This window comes from Bicyclus anynana, chromosome 4 (genome assembly GCF_947172395.1).
Source record: "Bicyclus anynana chromosome 4, ilBicAnyn1.1, whole genome shotgun sequence".
In the NCBI taxonomy this organism is placed as follows: domain Eukaryota; kingdom Metazoa; phylum Arthropoda; class Insecta; order Lepidoptera; family Nymphalidae; genus Bicyclus; species Bicyclus anynana.
Window position 1 is genome coordinate 18,728,385 of NC_069086.1, and position 19,811 is coordinate 18,748,195.

Consider the following 19,811-nt stretch of genomic DNA (forward strand, 5'->3'; position numbering starts at 1 on the left):
TAGAGTATTCTTTAAATTATTTATCAATGTATTCGAGATATAAGAAAACGTTAATCATTATTTTCATGTTTCATATTTCCTAAAACACACGGAAAAATCATCTGTTTCTGCTGGTAAACCAAAAAGCTGATGATTGTGCACAAAGCAATTTAATTCATAATTCAATTATACGTAGTAAAATAGACTAAAATCTCAATACTCAATAGTAGTGAAGGGTAGCAACCCTAGGCCGGGGTCCGAGCGGCCCGCGCTTCCCGGTTCCCAGAGCCATTGTCCAGCTGAAGGGTTGACAATGGCCACAAAGGGGTGTGGACAGCGCATTTACTCGCACCGGTCAAATGGTCACTCCGCTTAATACCAGTCATAGTTTCAATGGACGAGGAAACATATGAATAAAAAGCTTTCTTTCTTACCTCCTAGTTGTATGGATGATTATATTATTTAAATACCCGACAGCCGTTATTCGTCAAACTTTTTTATTACAAGGGCTCGGACATGAGAAAGTTTCGGGCCGGCGCGGCTTTTGAACTTTTGATTTCCATAATTGTGTTCCGGAGATTTATCAGCTGAAAGTTATGGCCTATAAAATCTCAACCGAACCCATACAACCTTTCTTTCTTGCTTCGTAGAGAACACTGAAACATCGTCCAGAGATTATTATAACTAACTGATTTTAATACTTCCATATATACAAATCTAAGTTCTGTATCTTTAACTCTACACGTAATAAAAGAGGAAGTCTATATCCAGCAATGAAACAGATTAACAATAATAAAATAACTGTCTGCATATTAAAAACGAAAAGTTCCTATTAAAAATAAATAGATTAAATTTTTTCTCTTACGTTTCTCACATGAATATTTATATTTTATATCAACCTCATCACTTCTTCCCAAAAACGCAAAGTATTCTATTTCTAAAGCTATCTCATTCATCATGAAACGTAAACATACCCAAAATGGACCTTCGCATTTGTGATGCAAAAAAATGCAACCCTTAACTTAACCCTTGGCCTCTCCGACCCTAAGACTATGCGATCTGCATAATCGTAAATTAAAAACATACCGTAGAGTTTTGCATGACAAAAGCGCGCTGACCGTCCATTCCCACACGGCACAAACAGGTTGAGTGCAAGTGCATTTTAGCAATGTCTAATGGTGCAGCGGGGTATTGTCCGAACTGACCGTTGGGCCTACGAGACCCACAGGAGGATTAGGCGCAGGGTTGCATGCAAATCATTATGCAAGATGACCGTTAGATGCGACAAAGCCGATGCTGTCTTTGTGATTTATTTGCTTTTTATTTAAATCGCTTTTATAACGGTTACTCCGCAGAACGGCTGTCGTGGATTCACAAATAGTTTGCAACATGTAAATCTCAATATGAATATATTATATATGTATATTGAAGATGCAATCTTGAGCGTTGTAGTACAATTGGTTATTTTGTATGCCTTTTATTTTGTCCAAAAGTAGAGCCGTAACTGTTCATATTCTCTAGCTTTTTGTCTCCAAGCTAATTAGCGCAAATAATAAATCAGCCCACTTTTAATTCTAACAATAATCGTCTGTTTTGTTATTAATTTAATAATTTTCACAATATTTTGACCGCAACATAACTACCTAAACAGGCCAGCTGCAAATATAAACATTTAAAACTATACAAATGATGCAATCGAGAGTTATAAATTTTCCAGTAACCGTGTAAAAATACAATTAAGTACCAACAATTGTTTCAAACATACGCAAATACACATGCAGTTCCTTGAACTGTAAAATTCTTGACTAATAACTCTTCGACGTCTACATACACGCCAACTTACTACTCTGATTTGGTTGTCTATATACATACACTTATCACAAACACGAGATTTCATGCTATTCTTATCGTTTACCAAAGATTTTATGTGGTATGAAAACCACAAAAATATACAATTAAAGGAACATATAATATAATTGTGTGTAAAAACAATAAAATCGACAGATAAATTTTCGAAGATTTCAACTTTTAGATAATACTCTAGTAAACACAATTTCAGCGACCAAAGCTGAGGATTTTGGTTTTTATTATTCTTGTTCGCGAACTTACGTTTTCACAATAATTATCTTACGACCCTCTTTATTCACAATGCACTTGAGATAATATTTATTGATACTAGGACATATCCACAGAACAGGAAACCCTAAAAGCTAACGCATTAAATCAGGTTGGCTTGTCTGCTTGATTTCCAATGTAGCTTAACGTATTTGTCGCCACGTCTAAAATTGATCTAACTGTGTCAGACCTATTTATAATTTCACTTACGAGTAAAAATGTCCTCTATTAATGTATTTTTTTATTGTACGGATTGACACAATTCTTTGTCTTGGAAAAGATGACTTCACCGCTTTATATGATGCTTATAACAATTTATTGCTAATTTAACTCACGAATTATGATTATAACTGAACTTATTATATAAGATTTTTTAATTTAACTTTCTTCTAATTTATATTTGACTTCATATTTAGATTCTGTTCTCAAATAAATCAGAATGGAAACTTTATATATTTTTCGGGCAGTTTCTTTGCATATCGTTCATATTGTCTGAATCAATGTGATATTTTTGACTATTTATATCCTGGATAGACTTATTTATGAATAGTATCTTGTTCGTGTTTTTCGTTCAAAAGAGACTTGAATACATAATTACCTACCTGCGTATACCTACGTAGTTAGATTGATTAAAAGCTTTACCGTAATGTAAGTGCCGCGAGCCCTACGTGACGAACGTACCAAAGCAAACAAATCCGCTTTATATCAAATTAGTTATAAGTAAATATACATTATACGTAAAATGGATAAAAACTGTTAAGTATTTATAATGTTTTATAGTTATTCTAGATTATAATCTAATACTGTGTTGACGTGATTCATTAACAAACATACAAAGTAACGCTACACTTTCATAGTTATAATATTTAAAGGTTTGATATATCCGAATACCAACTTAATTTAAGCCGAATAGTCCAAAATTATACTATAAAGCTGATAAATGTAAACGTATAACTGAGGGTAAAGTTAAAAAGATTGAGGCCACATTCGATGGTTCACAATACGCCGTTTGTGTGATAACTGGCTTCCGAGTCCACATCAATGATACTTTGCGGCCTTTCCGCACGAGGGCGGCATTCACCATTGTGAGCGCGACCAGAGAGGATCCTTATAATCATTAAAACCGGTCACCATTGATGTAATACAAACCAACGATCTCATGAAAGAGAGCCCAACAAAAATAAAACAATTATGCTTTGCTATTCATTTTGCAATCTGTATAATATAATATTTATTTAGTTATTATCAATTTGATTAGGAATTGTACGACGGCATAAAATAAGGCATAGAGTCAAACACTACTAAGAGAAACAGCACTTTTGCTGAGGAAAACGACAGTAGTAGTTCTTAAGCGGTTTTGTCTTTCAGGTTTCAATTCACCATTTAATAAGTAATGAGAAAATTAAACGAAAATGTATTCACACAAGATATGCACCTAAACAATAAATAAAACTCAGATAGAGTTAATACCTAAAACGGCTTCTTAAACCATTTAAATAATTAAATTGTGGTGATGTAAAAACACAACAAAATAGGGAATCCCGAAGGAACATCTGATAAATGGGAACTATCGATGATAGTAATTTTATACGGGAATTGCCACTTTGGGTATTTTAGGTATATGTCACGGCGATATTACATACGTTAGATAGCAATTGTAACTACCCAATTCTGTTATAGAGAATATTTTAGAAGATGAGCTAGTTCAAAAATAGCCTCACACAAGACTGGTACCCTAGACCTCATGATCCAATGCCACACAGGCTAATCAATAGACCAACGAGGCAATTCAACAAGTATTAATATTAACAACCTTATTTGGCTCACTTCTGACCACAGGTCTCCTCGCAGAATGACAGAAGGTATCTACTCTATGGTAGAATAGCTAGTCCACCACGCTGGCCTTATACGGATTGACAGACTTCAAATACGTAGAGAATTAAGAAAATTCTTCACGATGGTTTTCCTTCACCGTTGGATGCGTGATAATTCATTTCAAAAATTGCACATAACTGAAAACTTGGAGGTGCATGCCCCGGACTCCCTCCGAATCGAAGGCAGAGGTTATAATCACTGCGCCATCACGGCTCTCAACGAGTATCGTATTGAAGATTTTTTCACAGTATGTAACTTTGTGTGTGTATGCGCAGGTTCCCTCCCCCCGTCGCCCGCGGACAGTGGCGTGTCGGACGTGGAGTCGTCGTCGTCGGGCGCGGGCTCGGCGGAGGAGCTGAAGGCGCGCCTGCAGCCGCCCCCGCCCGCACCCTTCCACACGCCCTTCCTGCCCTTCTACCAGCAGCACCAGATCGCCAGCTCGCTGCAACACCATGTCGCCACACACCCCAGGCCGCCTGGTGAGTACACTTATCTTTTTATTTTAAAAATTTCTAGAATACATGTTAGTTTTAAAAGAGACCTAATCGGAATATTGGCCAAGTTTTAAGCAAGGGTTGTACAGAATATTAAGCATGTTTTAACCGAGAGTTACGCAAAATATTAGCCATGTTGCTACCCGAGGTTAATGCAAAATGTTAGCCATTTTTACTCAGGGTTACGCAGCATATTAGCCATGTTTGTAACCGAGTCTTGTGCAGAATGTTAGCCATATTTTAATCTAGGGATACGTAGAACATTAGCCATGTTTTAAACTAAGGGCTAAGCAGAATATTAGCCATGTTTTACCCGAGATTAATGCAAATTATTAGGCATTTTTTTACCTGAGAATAGAGAAACCTAGAGAATATTGGAATGTTTTCAATTCAGAGTTATACAGAATTTAGCCACGCCTATAACCAAGGTTTATGAAGAATAGTAGCCATCTTTTTAAACAAGATTTATACCAGCATATTAGCCAAAATTTTCACCAAGGATTATACAGAATATTAGCGGTGTTTTTATTCGCCTCCAGAATAATTAGAGTTATGTTTTTCAAGCGTCTTTGTATCTTTTACAATTTTTCGTAAATAATTTTAGTTGAATGCATTAAACAAATAATAAATACGAACATCCATTACATTGTTGTTCGTCTCAAAAAGTCGTCGTCTATAAAACGATCGTACGTACAATAAAAGTAAATACACAACGTAAGTACTCCGCATACGTACGCCGCGTGTGGAGTTTCATCGGAAAATAAAAACGTAAGATGTAGCGTAGTAGCTATTGTTTGGAGGAAGGTGACCGAACCACCGGTGAACGAACCACCCGGAAGGTCACCCTCAGGGGACGGCGGGAGCAGACGCGGTGATACTTGACCCTTTACTTTGAAATATGATTTCAATACATTCTATCAGGTGTTGGTATCAAAGCCAATTTTGATTTCGTATTTCACACACAATCTTCCTTCAATATTTATATGTACTTCCAAACAGATTCCTCTGTGGTCTGCTTAAAATATAGTCTAAATCTTACTTACTCTATGTCTTGTGTTTGCTTTTCCGTCTTCTCAGGAGGTGCGTTAATGTAAACAGAAAAGGTAATCAACGTACATGTGCGTAAAATAAAAAAGGCGATGAAATATTTTTAATACAGCAATTGTATCCTTTCAAATGTTTTTAAATTAAAATATATTTGAAATTTTAAACTTGGAATATTAGTAGGGTACATTTGCTAAGTTAACAAATGTTTCCCACACTTAAAATTTTCTTTAGGTTGTAATTTTAGAAATCATCAAATCAAAAAATGTTAACCATACTTTTAGTAATTGGGGGGCCAATTACTAAAAATATAGCTAACATTTTTTTCCTCTTCAACTATTAGTACTAAAAGCACGTAAGCATCATATGTTAGATTATTATTGTAGGTCGTACGTACTTCCGGGGTCTGCACTGGCCGCCAGCCAGTCTGTCCCGTACCACGGATCACATTAAATCGCGAGTAATTCACCAACTCGACCACAACTCACGCTGCACTCGCCACAATACGTGCGAGTGAAAGAATGTGATAAGTGAGTTTTTATAAACAGCGCGATTAATTCGACGCCTGATTTAGCTCCAACGCGGTGGGATTTACGAATTGACGACCCCAATGTACGTAGAGTAGTGATGCTTATGACTGGCAACTTTATTGTCGATAGCATCAGCTGTAAAAATTACAATTTTTTTATCTTTTTTTGAAAATTAAATTTAATAGTTATAATAAATGAGTATACCTACTACGATGACATAATTTGAGAACCGTCATAAGTTTCTTTAGTTTTCCTTTAGTCAACTTTCCAAACATGACACTGTATTTTATTAAAGTAAATATACTGTCAATGCAAAATTAAATATAAGTACGCCAATACAATACAATACCTCTCGTTTTCCTCTAAAACCACAGAATACATAATACATGTACCTACACTTGTATAGGTATAAACTTCTATAACTCTAAGAAATGTTGTTATTGTTTACAATAATAAAATTGTATTATTCATTCATAATTCTATGTTAAATTATGCATAATGCTATAAATAAAATTCGAAATAGTTTACAACATCATAGTCTTTTTGCACAATTTACTTACACGCAATGTGTTATTAGTAACAGATATGATTCTAGGTGACCTATAATATGAGAGAAGTACCAAGTTAGTCATCATAGCAGATCACATTATTATGTATTATTTATAACATCGCATTCCAATAGATAAAATTAAATTCGTAAACAAATTGAACTTACAAAAATAAGACTCTGACTGAAGACAATAAAGGTTATTGCATTCTTGCTTAATAAGGAAACTTAACTTTAAAAGCCTTTTGTTTTTACTTGACTACGGTTACGATATTTAACGTCATTTGCATATTCACTCATGTTTTCTAAAGCATGCCTCTGGTTGGCCTAGTCTTAGCGTTCCGCATGTCACAAGTAATTATATTACTCACTAAACAGACTAATTTGAACCTGATCAATAATTTTATCGAGTATCGATAAAATTATTAATATATCTTCAATACACATCTCTATCATATAACAACGGAATCAGTGTAGTTCATAGTAATATACCAGACGTCATGTCCTGGTACAACTTAAAAATAAACATTAGTTTTAAAAATGGAATTTAATCTTAAAGTAATCTCTGGAACAAATGAGCACACTGCAATTAGCTCAGCCACCGGTGAGCACCTGTTCGCTTACGTTGACGTATAATTAAATACTCTATCCTTTAGTATATAGGTGTATTGCGGATTTTTATTATACGCATGCTAGTTGAAAAGCAATACAAACTAATAAACCACCTCCATGCATAGGGATGTTCAGTAGATTACGACTTGGTTTATCGATAAAATTAATTTTCATCTAGCACTGAAAATTAAAACATAACGTAGTTAGGTATTATAAAGTTTTCTTTTTAAATTAAACGGTCAGGTATTCGTTAACTGAATTAAAATTGCCCATTAATTTAAATTTTAGTGTCCATTAAAGTTGTAATGTTATAATTTTTTGGAGGAATGTAGTAATGTAAATGTATCACATAATATGTACTAATCGTAAAAGAGCTTGGCATTCATTTTTATGGACTCCACTTATGAGTTTCTTGATGGTTTCTTCTTAGTTATCATTATTATTCACTACAAAAATAAACTTGACGTTTCAAAAATTCTCATAATATAAATATAAATAAGCCTAGCTGAAATATTTTGATTTAATTTTCCACATTTTTCATTGGTAGAATCTACAAATTTGAGTACCTATTTAAAACGATAAAAGTAAATGAATAAAATGGGAGAAAAACTTAAAAATGATGCTCCATATCGAAGTCGCGTCGCATCCCTAGCGCGGAACCAGTTGGCATAGCGATGCATCGGATGCCTGTCCTCAGCTATTTGACATTGTACAAGGTCAGTGCTCCTAATATAAAGATGCAAAAACGTCCGCCGCCGTCCCCCTCCCCCCCTACTCCGCCGCCGCGCGCGACGCATGCGAAACTACCACTTTCGATTGTTGCATTTCAATATTACTGAGTACTGAGCTTCCCAACTAACGCCACAGGGCAAACAATAAAAGTTTCAATGTTAACTATTACCATCAGAGAAATCGTGGTCAAGCCCGAGCTTATTTCATCTACAGCTGGAATATATTATTATCCTTATACTCTGGTTTTCTGGTGGTATTTCCGTCATTGCTGAAAGTCTTAGTTCTGGTAAGATCCTCATGTGGGAACATTCCACCAGCTTCTACTGATCTTCAATCTCTTAAAATTTTATGTTACAACTTTGATTTCTACGATGAAATCTATGAATGTGTCCACTGCTTTATCGCATCGTTTTTATGATCAACTTCTGAATAATAAAATTGATTAAACGTACCTAAAATTGTGGAAACATTTACTAATTGGTTAACTACTACATTATTTTAAGTTACATTTAAAATATTTAATAAAAATAGTATACAGCTACAAAATATAAATCAAAGTGCAAACAGCATCAACTAAGCGCGAGTAACGGAAAAGATAAGATTTGTCACAAAAAAAATGATAACAACACAGACAGGAAGAAGTACCATACCAGTGTGTCACGTCCTGCATTGTTTTTATATTTTGTTGACATGTCCACACTCCACTTGTACACTTGTACAACTTGTGAGAATAAAATAATCGTGCTGCGAACAATTTGAGAATAATATAAATACCCGTCTTCTACTTATATTATGTGATGTGTATATCTTTCCCTCCGTTTCTTCCTTTTCTTTCATGATATTATTGATTTAATTAACGATAGTCATCAAGGTTTTCATTAATTTTAGCCTTTATGGGAGTTTTTACATACACAGATCACCTATTTTTATGAATAATTCCTATCTAACGTCTTACTAACTATAAAACAGTCAAAGGTTGTCGAAGTCGCTACATTACATTATCTTGCATATTCTATTCTAATTATTTCAACTTCTGAATATTATCAGTGACTTCTTTCCTCTCTTACGATTAAATATACTAATCAAACCCACTTAAGATAAGACTCATATAGCAGTATTAAAACTAATTATAGCTAAACACTGCCAAACAATTTTATCTCGTAATCCTTCATAACATGTAGCTTCTCTTAACAAACTTACGTTTAACAACGCAATAAATGGGATCATTACAGTGAGTACACTCATGAAAGTAGCAAGCTATTGTAGTGTACGGAGGCTGTCGGATCGTGTCAGGGAAGGCGTGCGTTGCTGTAACCACACACGAAATTTCGATGTTGCAAACGCGTTGCGAAACAGTGCCGGCGCTCGGGCCGCCATTGTCAGCCACTGGCGAAACACACGACCTTCCTACTCGGATTGGGCAGTCGAAACCTGATTCGAGTGTGTGCGATAACAACAATCTTTGCCGCCGACCGGTACACGCGAGGTACATGTCTCGCTGAAGCGTTACAGGCGAAACAAATGACAATTTTCGCTAGAAGCAGCGACGAGTACTGTTGAGAAATGTTGATTTTTTTAGGCTTAGTTAGGTACCCATAATATTTCTTTTCTTATCTCATATACTTAGTAGTTTTAAAACGCAAAAAAGTAACTATTTGGTATTCATACTTCAATTTAACTCAGTAATTTTAACACACGGATTTTCAATTCGAAGTTTAAATAGTAATTTCAAATAATTCCGATAACCTGTTATTTCGCAAAACCAAAACTAAACTATATACATTCTCCTATCACAATTACCAAAAATTCTGTAGAGTTGTAGAGCATATTGATGTAAACAAATTTGAGGTTGAAAAAAAAGTGAAACGCCTTGAGAGACATGTTAAACAGGCATCTAATTTGTAGCTGGAGTGTGTCGAAACACAGAGATACAGCTCGCACCAGCTAAATCATCGGAGCCTTGGGGCGGTTGGCCAACTCGTGATGTGAAACACCATTCAACGGCGCGGCAGACGAGCGCTACCAAAGAATCGTAATGCGGATTGCGTCATGTACGAAATGAATTAATACACAACACTCGTGTGGTAGAGGACCCCATGACGCTAAACATGGAACTCGTCTAACACAGGGATTCGTGTTTTGGAGCAGGAGGAATAAATGGTCATTATTGTTTTCGCTTAGAGTGGTGTGGAAAGCATCTATAGATTTTTCATCATCAACATCATCATTATCGACCTATATTCGGCTCACTGCTGAACTCGAGTCTCCTCTCATAATAAGAGGGGTTAGTCCACCACGCTGACCCAATGCGGATTGGCAGACTTCACACACGCAGAGAATTATGAAAATTCTCAGGTATGCAGTTTTGCTTTTCTCACCGTTTAAGACACTCGATATTTAATTTCTTAAAATGCACAAAACTGAAAAGTTGTAGATGCATGCCTCGGACCGAAATCGAACCTACACCCTAAGGAATTAGATGTAGAAGTTATATCCACTGGGATAGCATGACTCATAGATTTTGCAACGTCAGGTAATAATACAATTTTATATATTTATATATTATAATTTATAATTTTGTTGGAGAGCAAAAATAAGCAATTAATAAGATGTAGTTTCCTAAGGTTTCTCACGAGATCTAGTAACATTTATCGAAAATTAATCATGTAAAAATATTCCACTTTGCCTTGATTTTATTTTAGCTAAGACAAATTTATTTTTCTTTACTTTTTTTACCATTTTACATCACCAAATTTTCCTACGGTAGAAACTAACTAACTTGTAGAATATTTTAATATTAAACTTGAACTTCACATATCTTTACAAAAATTAATGAGAATACAAACTCGTTGCCTATTTATTGCATTTTTTTTTAGACTGGTAGTTTTAGACTGGTAGAGTATTTTAACATTTTAGTAGTACTGTACTTATAATGCGCAAACAATAACGATCGATCTTTGATGTTATTAGAATTATTGTCTTATAGTAGCAAGTAGGTATTTTAGCGTGTGCGAATTAAAACTAAATAGCAGTAACGCGTTGAGCAGCAACAAACAGGAAAATCGTTCGCAGTGATGTAAGTGCGCGGCTCCGATTTGGAAGTTCGCGAATGTCAATAATAAACGTTCCGGTCCCCCCGAGGCGGCGGCGAAAATAGTCGCCAACTATTACTGTGAGCTATACGCTGCACTGCCCTTGAACCGGGGCACTGACCCCGCGCACACGCGCGCGCTGCTCGTACGGACGCGCGCGCACGCACACACGCGCGCCGCGATCATTTTAATTTCCATTTCGTTTGTGCAAATATGTCACGCTCCGCGCCGAGACGTTTTACATGCTACGAGCTTTTATTGCTAAATACGTGCAATGGATCACGTGAGACACTTGAACTTTTAAATCATAGACCTGGCAATTAAATCTGGACGGTTGTACATAAATCTTGAGTGTAACAAATGAGAGAATGGATGTAATACAACGTTTACAGACAATTAATTGAAAGAGGTCAGTTGAAATACAGCGTGTTGGTGTATAAACCTGAAGGAACATACTTCAACGAAGCAAACGGTTTTTACCACCACATCCAAAACTAAATGGACTTCCTGAATTAGATTGACACATATATATGCTACGAGCTCACCTCACATTGCAATACAAAAACTAGTGCAACATAAATACTAAAGTTGTCAAATTGTGTGTTACTCAAACGAAATTACTGAAGACTTGTCTTCGTGCCGATAAATCAATTTATTGAATAATAGATACTTCACTGGTATTTGTATATTTCAAAACCTACACCGAGGACACAGATGCTTAAGTTCATAGAAGTTAATTTGACAGTGAAGTTTGAAGTTAATAACTTCTTAGGATACCTCGGTATTCCCGAAGTAATGTTTACATCGGTACCGGGAAGGACGGTCGGTGAATGTAGGAGGTTTTAGTCCGTAGGGCGCCGAGTATCACATACTCAACGGTGAAGTCGGACATCGTCATCCAGGATACCTGGATGTTATCCATGAGGATTTCCTCCTACAATAAAAAAAGGATACCTCGGTACACCTGTTAATGACACAATTATGTACCACCCATAGTGCTACTTTAGAATAGGTCAGATTTCCGTGGTTGTAGTCATGAGATCCTTTGCATAAGGATAGTACGGTGTAGGCACAGTATACATGGTGTAGGCGTGTGGGTTATAGGTGTGCTCTCCGCGGATAATGACAAACTACCCCAGATATCTGAAACACTAAACAGTGCAGCAGCACATACAAGCCCAGTCCGCGGCTGCAGTCGGAAGCCGCGCGCCATCTGCCGTCCGCCGCGTTGCGCAAGGCGACCCACTTGCGCCGCGGCCGCTGCCAAACGCCTCGGCTCCTCCACAATTACATATTTGTGTGTCGCAACAGTCGTCGCATCCGAGTTGAACGGCCCGCGACCTTGAGCGTTGCGCAGCGCACGCGCCGCTGAAAGCGAAAGGACCGCGCGCCTCCCGGAATTTAGTACAGTAACGTGAGACGAGCTGCACCCGGGAAAGTGCTCCTGAAGTTTGAACATGTCGTGTCAGACGTATCCAACACAAATCCTTGGTCTTGGAACGGTGTAACAGTATTGCAATAATGAAAGACGAGCGTGCTGTGTTGCTGAATTACGAACATTATATCATATCAGTCTATATCAAACGGGTTCAAGACAAATGCTTGGTCTTGGAACAATGTGATATTATTACAATAACGGTGGACAAACAACCGGGAAAGTACGAATTGTGAAAGTCATATTTACATTAAATCATCTCTGACTTATCCATACCATATAGAAAATTAATCATCTTAGAATGATGTGATATCATTACAGTACCGTGACCTATTAACGTCAAACGTGTGTCAAACGCATTCAAGAAAAATCATTGAGCTTAGAATTATCTTCTGTTATCTCTCAGTATAGTAAGTGATTTAGCGCTGTGTGCACTTCTGCATCACTGCCTTCCATCACACATGATTGTCGTCAACAAACATTTTAAAACATTCTGTTATCTGTTACATTATCAGTAAAATCATTGTTTATAAGCCCCGTAAACACCTGAGATGTAATTACTAATCTCTAAATACATTTCTGTAGAACTCAACGCACTGAAAGTTAAGCGATTCATTGAACGTAACAGCAATTTGACCTTCCGACGTAAGATTGTCTTCCTTACCTAACCTATCTCTACGTTTACTCATACTATTGAAAGAGGAGCTTTTGAAGAAAATTAAGCAACATGTTTCTTTCTAAAAATATTGCATATACGCATAGGTATATTATTTTTGAAACACAATATATATATATTATTTTATAGTATACCTAAGGCCTAAATCTTTTTAACCCAGTCTTGCAAGCTTTACTATTCTTCTTGTAAGCTTATAATCTACGACTATATGTCACAAAGAAATGGATTTTCATTTTTAAATTGAAAACTAACATTGTTTATATCCAAACAAAAGAATAATATGATTTAACCAAAATACTCGTATTTTGGGATTTCTATTTATGTCAAACACAAATCAGCCATTAAGAAGATAACAGTAGTTACTACAAATAAATTAGGAAAACTACGTGTAATTAAATTTCTCTTAGATCCCGCCACTGGTCGGGTCATATGCGTACGTGACCTACCGACACCGACGTCACTTATCAGAAAACCACAGAAGTTCCCTCCCATCCGTGATTCACATCAAGAGTATGCGTCATGAGCAGTGCAGTAAATAGAGATTGTTGCCAATGTAGCAGCATCTGTATAATTATTACCACAACTAAGCTCCTGATGCCGTAATAATGATTAGGTAAACAAACTTGACACGGGGGTTGTCATCTGCCAGTTTATTTGAGCAATATTAGCAGTAGCAAAACCATAAGATTAATACAACAAATTTCTATAATGTAACTGGAAACATAGTCATCACATAAATTTAACAAAATTCTCAATTTAGTTTAATTTAATGAAACCTCTTCCACATGATGTTGTCTGGTTAGTTAACAAACGCGCAGTAGTAAACTGACATACATAAACATTATCGGAAACTTACCGAAAAAATCTCAGGCAATAGGTTTCACACGTCTGCTGTCAATTTATTATTAACTCGCCGCCATCTTCCTTCCGAAATATCTGAAACAGACACCTGCCACAACTTCTACAAATAGCATTTTATAGCGTACACGCAATGGGCGTGACTTAGAAACACGATAAATAATTACATTCCCATCAGATTTATTATAAAAATCATATAAAGTTTATTTTTTAAAAGTAGGTAATTTATCAATACAATTTTTACCAATTTATACTATTTAAAATTGCAGAATATAAACCGGAAAAATCGAAAACTACAAAATAACTTCTGGCCCAACTTCAAAAATTATCAGAAACTGGAAATAAATTAACTTCAATGATAATTTACCAATGGTTTCATTACTCATTATATTAAAAGTCAGTTTCTGACATCAATATTTCATGCATAACTTTCCGACCGAATATACAACCTTCTTCAGCTTCTGTCAGGAATTCCTTCTGCATCTCTTATTTCGTCATCGTTATATCTAACTATGGCACGGTTCTTAATGGCCTATCACAAGTAACTAGATGTGGAGCAAGATCCAATTTGAACTGAAACCCGCTAATTGCCGCTGCACACGTCGGTCTCGATAGCTCCGCACATTATCACGACCCAATTCCTCAATCTCAGCCTACTTCCCCGGAAACCCGCGTTCTTTTACGATAGGTATAAAAACAGAGGGGCGTCCAGGCGGCCTACATACGCGCTCCACTGGTTTCCTGCCCGTTTTAAAATTATCCGCTCGTTCCCGGCGAAGCGGCAAGGGCGCCCTTTACAGTCCGAAGCCCCTTTACTCTAAATAGAATTATACTTGGCCGTCTTTGTTACGGTGCTGATAAACTGCCACTTCGGTGTTACGTTCACTTGATAACATTTTCTGACGGCATTATGAAATTATTTCATCTTAAGGATTGTACCCTTCCTTGTATTTCATTCATATTTCTGTGCTTCTCCCATTCAACGAAGATTCGCTCGACCAAATCGATTATCTCTGACTATTATTCTTTCAATTGCATCCTCATCTTCTACTGATTTAATACCTTAGAATCTAGTAGCCGAAAAAGCTTGAAGATTTAGAGACGATTTTGCAACCAAAAAGCTCCAGTGTAAGTTTTGTTTATAAACAAATCTTGTATACTTAATGTATCTTCTTCAAAACTTTATATTCTGTATATCAAAATTAATGAACAAATCAAATACTCCAATGAAAACTGCTATGAAATTCAGTGGCCATTTAAAAGGACATGTTGGAAACGTGTATGACGTTGCTGCCAGTCCATGTGTGCGTGGCACTAACGGGGTCAGTGTTAGACCGCATAGCGTTGCATAAATAGACGCACTAAACCCTGCCCCCGCGCGCGCTGCACCGCTCCCATCCGCTCCATTGCACTCTCGGATCATCTATAGTGCCTTCTATATACGCATCAACTATTTATTGCCAATATTACACACCACCACACAGTTTGTAACATTTATCATTCAGATTTTGTTTTGCCTCTAGGTGCTTTAGGGGCTCTCTTCCATTTTCACGTTTTCTTTTGAACCAGTCATCATCAATTCATTCATCGATGTAATCTTTATTTCAAAACCAATTCATGTCTTTTAACAAGTACTTTTGAAAAGTCAAGCATGTCAGTAAGTAGTGACTCTACCACCAAAACCTGAGCCTACTCTTTCCATGAATCTTTGTCATTAAGCATATTCTAAAAGGCTACGTTGAAATCTTTACTTAATATTATTAAACTGAAGAGTTTGTTTGTTTGATTGTTTAATTGAACGCGCTAATCTCAGGAATTAGCTATCTGGTTTGATTTGAAAAATTATCTCAGTGTTTATCTAACACTGAGATAATTTTTCAAATTTATAGAGGAAAGCTATAGACTATATATTATCCCTGTATTCCTATAGGAACGGAAACCACGCGGGTGAAACCGCGCGGCGTCAGCTAGTTTACAAATAACTTATTGGTGCCTACTAACACTAGAGGAAAGTTTATTCCACGCTATTTAATTTCAAGTTGCTATTTAATTTAAAGTTATTTTCTTTATTTGCAACAATGTTAAAATTACTTTCAATAACATTAATAATGACCTACCACAGCAAATATTGTATAGTGCGTAATTCGTTTTTTGTTTAAATGGATGCACCTGTCTATTTTGCCGCACTTACAAAGTTCATGTACCTCTGAAAATAAACATGGGTATTATATACGATTATTTGTGTTACAATATACAATACAAAAGTGTGCAAATATGTCACGGTCTGTTATTTAGGTTGGAAAACTGTTTTCCATCTTTTAATTATTATTTAAATTTACCTCATTGTTTACGTTTTATGGTACTCAATGGTAAAGGTAGGTACTAAATTTTGCTATGTCAGTTTTCTAAATAATATTATCGGGGAAATTCCCTTGTAGGTTCAATCCCGTGCCTATTACTAATTATTAGTAGGTTACAGCAACGTGTTCAATACTTTCAACTAAAGGAGTTAGGTTATCTACAATGTTGTCGAAGTCATCTCTAAATGTTCCATTATTGAGAAGTCTCTTGTAAGCGAAGGGGAATCAAAACGATCATGTTGTTCCAAAGTATAAACTTTGCAATGAATTTTAATGTTATAAAGAATATAAAGAAGTCAATTTAAATTAGTAAAAATTCTATCTAATATCATATGACTTATTTGTCAAAAATATGTATCTGAAATGTTATAATATAGCCTCTACATTGTAATTGTAAGCCGGGGCAGCCCTAGGCAGTATCGAACGCAAAACGCGAATGGTGCGCGTTTCGCAATACAATCTGTTTACGAGCGCTCCGTGCCAAAAGGAGACGCACCGCTTCCAGCGCCGCCAGGGCTGGCACCTTGATAACATTATCTTGATATAATTATATTACATTCACGCCCAATCTATCCCTGGGTCCAGCTTCATCATCTCTGGTAGCAAGCTTTAAAATTAAAAATGATTTGAAATTTTCCAGAAAACAGAAAACGAAAAATTTTTTTTTTTTTCGTTTTCTGTTTTCTGGAAAATTCCAACAATTGCAAACAACACTGATGAAATATCCTCAATAGATGGAGGATTTAACAAAAAGGTTGTTTCTCATTAGACTTGTTAACTCTTGCCAAATAAAGTCTGCATCATTTCACTATTCAATGTAACGGAACTGTTAGTTTTAAATTTTATATCATCTAATGCACCTGCTACTGTTTAAGTCTGTGTATATTTGTACACTAAATTTATAGATCCTCAATTTTCCATTCCCCCATTGCTATGATTTAAACGAGTAAATTGAGGTAGTGTTTTTTAACATTTTGTCATTAATAATTGAATAAGAACGCATGCAGCAACCCTAAGCAGCCCGTGGTTGCAAAACTGTAGTTCGTATAAATTCGGCGCACCGGCAGCACAGGGCCGTGGGAATATGGGACGAACGAAATTAGAGCGGCCATTTTGAAAATTGTTGTTGACATAATGACATTACATATGAGATACTTTTTCATATTTAGAAAACTGGTCATTTAAATTAGGTTACTGAAAACTTGGAAGTTATCTAATTCTTTTACTTTCTCCAAAATATTTTTTTTACATTTAACTATCAGTCAACTTGTAAATCATCATGAATTAAAGTTCTTGTATACACAAGAATTATTGGTAAAGCTCCCTATAATGGAGCTAACCCTTTGTACTTAAACCATTGCTGTGTTATAGTGCAAAGTGTTTGGTTGCCATTGAAATAACTGACACACGTGGCTTATCACATGCCTCAGGTTTCTACGAACTCTAACAAAATGCCCTACTCTACTAAAATTATTTCACTCAACATGATATGGACGATACCATCCTCCCATCAGCTATATTCACAAAGTTCGCGTAATCGCAGCGTGCGCGTACTTTAGCTTAGTAGGTACTACAAGCATAAACGCTGTAAATATTCCTAACATCAAATTATTCGACAACTCCATTCGATTTGGACCGCGTGTCGTGTTACGGCGGCGGCCAGTGCGGTCGCCGCGTGTCACCAGTCGTCAAGTGATCGCGGAACGTTCCGGCCTGGTTGGCGAGTCAGGGTCGCGTGAGGCAACGCGAAATCCCGAGCCTTGACCATCCGCGGCCGCCCCTCGCCGCTGTGACAACCTCTTGTTGTTGTGCTGCAAAGCTTGCAGTCTTGGCTTCAAAAGAGTCTAACATTTAAAGCGTCAATTGATTACTTTACTTACCGATAACAGATTGTAGATACAGCAGTAAGGTTTGTTTTTGGGAACCAAATTCGGCTGACTAACAAGTATGTCTTCTGAAAAATCTAGAACTGCTAGTTCACCTGGCCACAGAAAGCTGGCTGGCAAACATTTTTTCTGCCATATTCTTTCACACACAAATACTTAAGTTGCGATAAAAAAATGGGGGATGGGGATAGGGTTGGGAAAAATGCTTTACGACCTACAAACAAAAAAAAAATACTAAAATCACTCGAGCCACGAACACAAAGTCGAGATTTTAATATTCAGATTTTTCAGTGGTTATTGAACTTTAATACAACCTCCTGTAAACAATAAGCTGGTGGAGGCCGCAGATAACAGTCGGCAGCCGGAAACCAGTAGAGATGACCGGAAGGCGAAAATCGCGGAGCGGCACGCAACTGCAGACGCAACCGATCTAATTACACGCCTACTTGCCTCACTGACTTGCCTTCTTGTTAAGATTTTTCGACTTTTGGAAGTCTCTTTTGATGAAGTGGTAAAGGGTTTGTAGATAAGCGTTTGACTGTGTACAGTGTAGAAACAGACGCTTTGTTATGTAAACCTGAAGGAACTTTCTGGCACCAAACGTTTTAGTTTATACACGCAAACGTGCGGGCTCTCATCATTCTTCTCACCACTACATCCAAAACCCAATCGAGTTCCTGGAATAAATTGATTATACAGTGAGTGACTGATAGTGCAACAAATTGTAAAGTAGCAAAGGGGGGTCAGTGGATAATAGAGTAGCAAGGATCGATATAGTAAGTTGGAAAGGAAATAGGACGTTGAGACGAATCTCTTAGCATTTCAGAGATCGCTCGCTATCGCTCGTCGTACTCGTAATATGATAAGATGTGGAAATTACTTCAAGAAACCATATCCAATAGTTGGGACAAGGACAAGTTTGCTGTGAGCCTCTTAAAATAATTCCTTTTCGTCTAAGTTTGTTAACCGAGTAGGTAGGTAACGGTACAAACTGATTTGAAATTCCATCACACTACAAAAACATGTTATATAGGTAGTTAGGTGCCTAATTCACGCTTATCTCGGACTTAGATTGATCCAGACAAGTTTTCTCTACACATACAAAACGATGTGTTATAAGATGTTCGTTTATACGAGCCATAAACTAAGTGATTGATCCAAGATGGCGTCCCGCAAGGAAGTGCAGGAATTCGCAACCGTGTTGGAGGACGCGGGAGGCGGCGCGCGGCGCGCGGGGGCGCTGTGACCTTCGCGCGTTGATGCAATGTCGCCGTGTCATTGACCACGCGCGCAAACAGTTGCAGCTCACCCCCCGCCGCCCGCGCGTCCCGCCGCACCCCCCGCAACCCCCCTCGCGCCATCTATCACCCCGCACCCGCCCGCGCCCTGCACTTCTGCTATAAGGATGCCGGCTCCTGTGTTTCAATGCAACCAATTTATCGATTAAATTTTTTATCATTCTTATTTGATTCACAAAAATCTAAACATGAAGTTCTTGCACCTTTCCATACAAAACTTCTAAAAAAATTTTAGACAATATTATACAAACAAAACTGTTAGACATAAAATATAGGGT

At 37.0% G+C, this 19,811-nt stretch overlaps 1 protein-coding gene across 6 annotated transcripts in view; it reads left to right on the top strand.

Moving 5' to 3' along the window:
* LOC112051403 (ecdysone-induced protein 74EF) overlaps window positions 1-19,811 on the top strand; it is a 249,748-nt gene that overhangs the window by 212,958 nt on the left and 16,979 nt on the right. For all 6 annotated transcript variants that reach the window (XM_024090026.2, XM_052891429.1, XM_024090029.2 and 3 more), the window contains one exon: window positions 4,245-4,448. In XM_024090026.2, coding sequence (XP_023945794.1) covers window positions 4,245-4,448 — 204 coding nt within the window. The remainder of the gene's footprint in view (window positions 1-4,244; window positions 4,449-19,811) is intronic.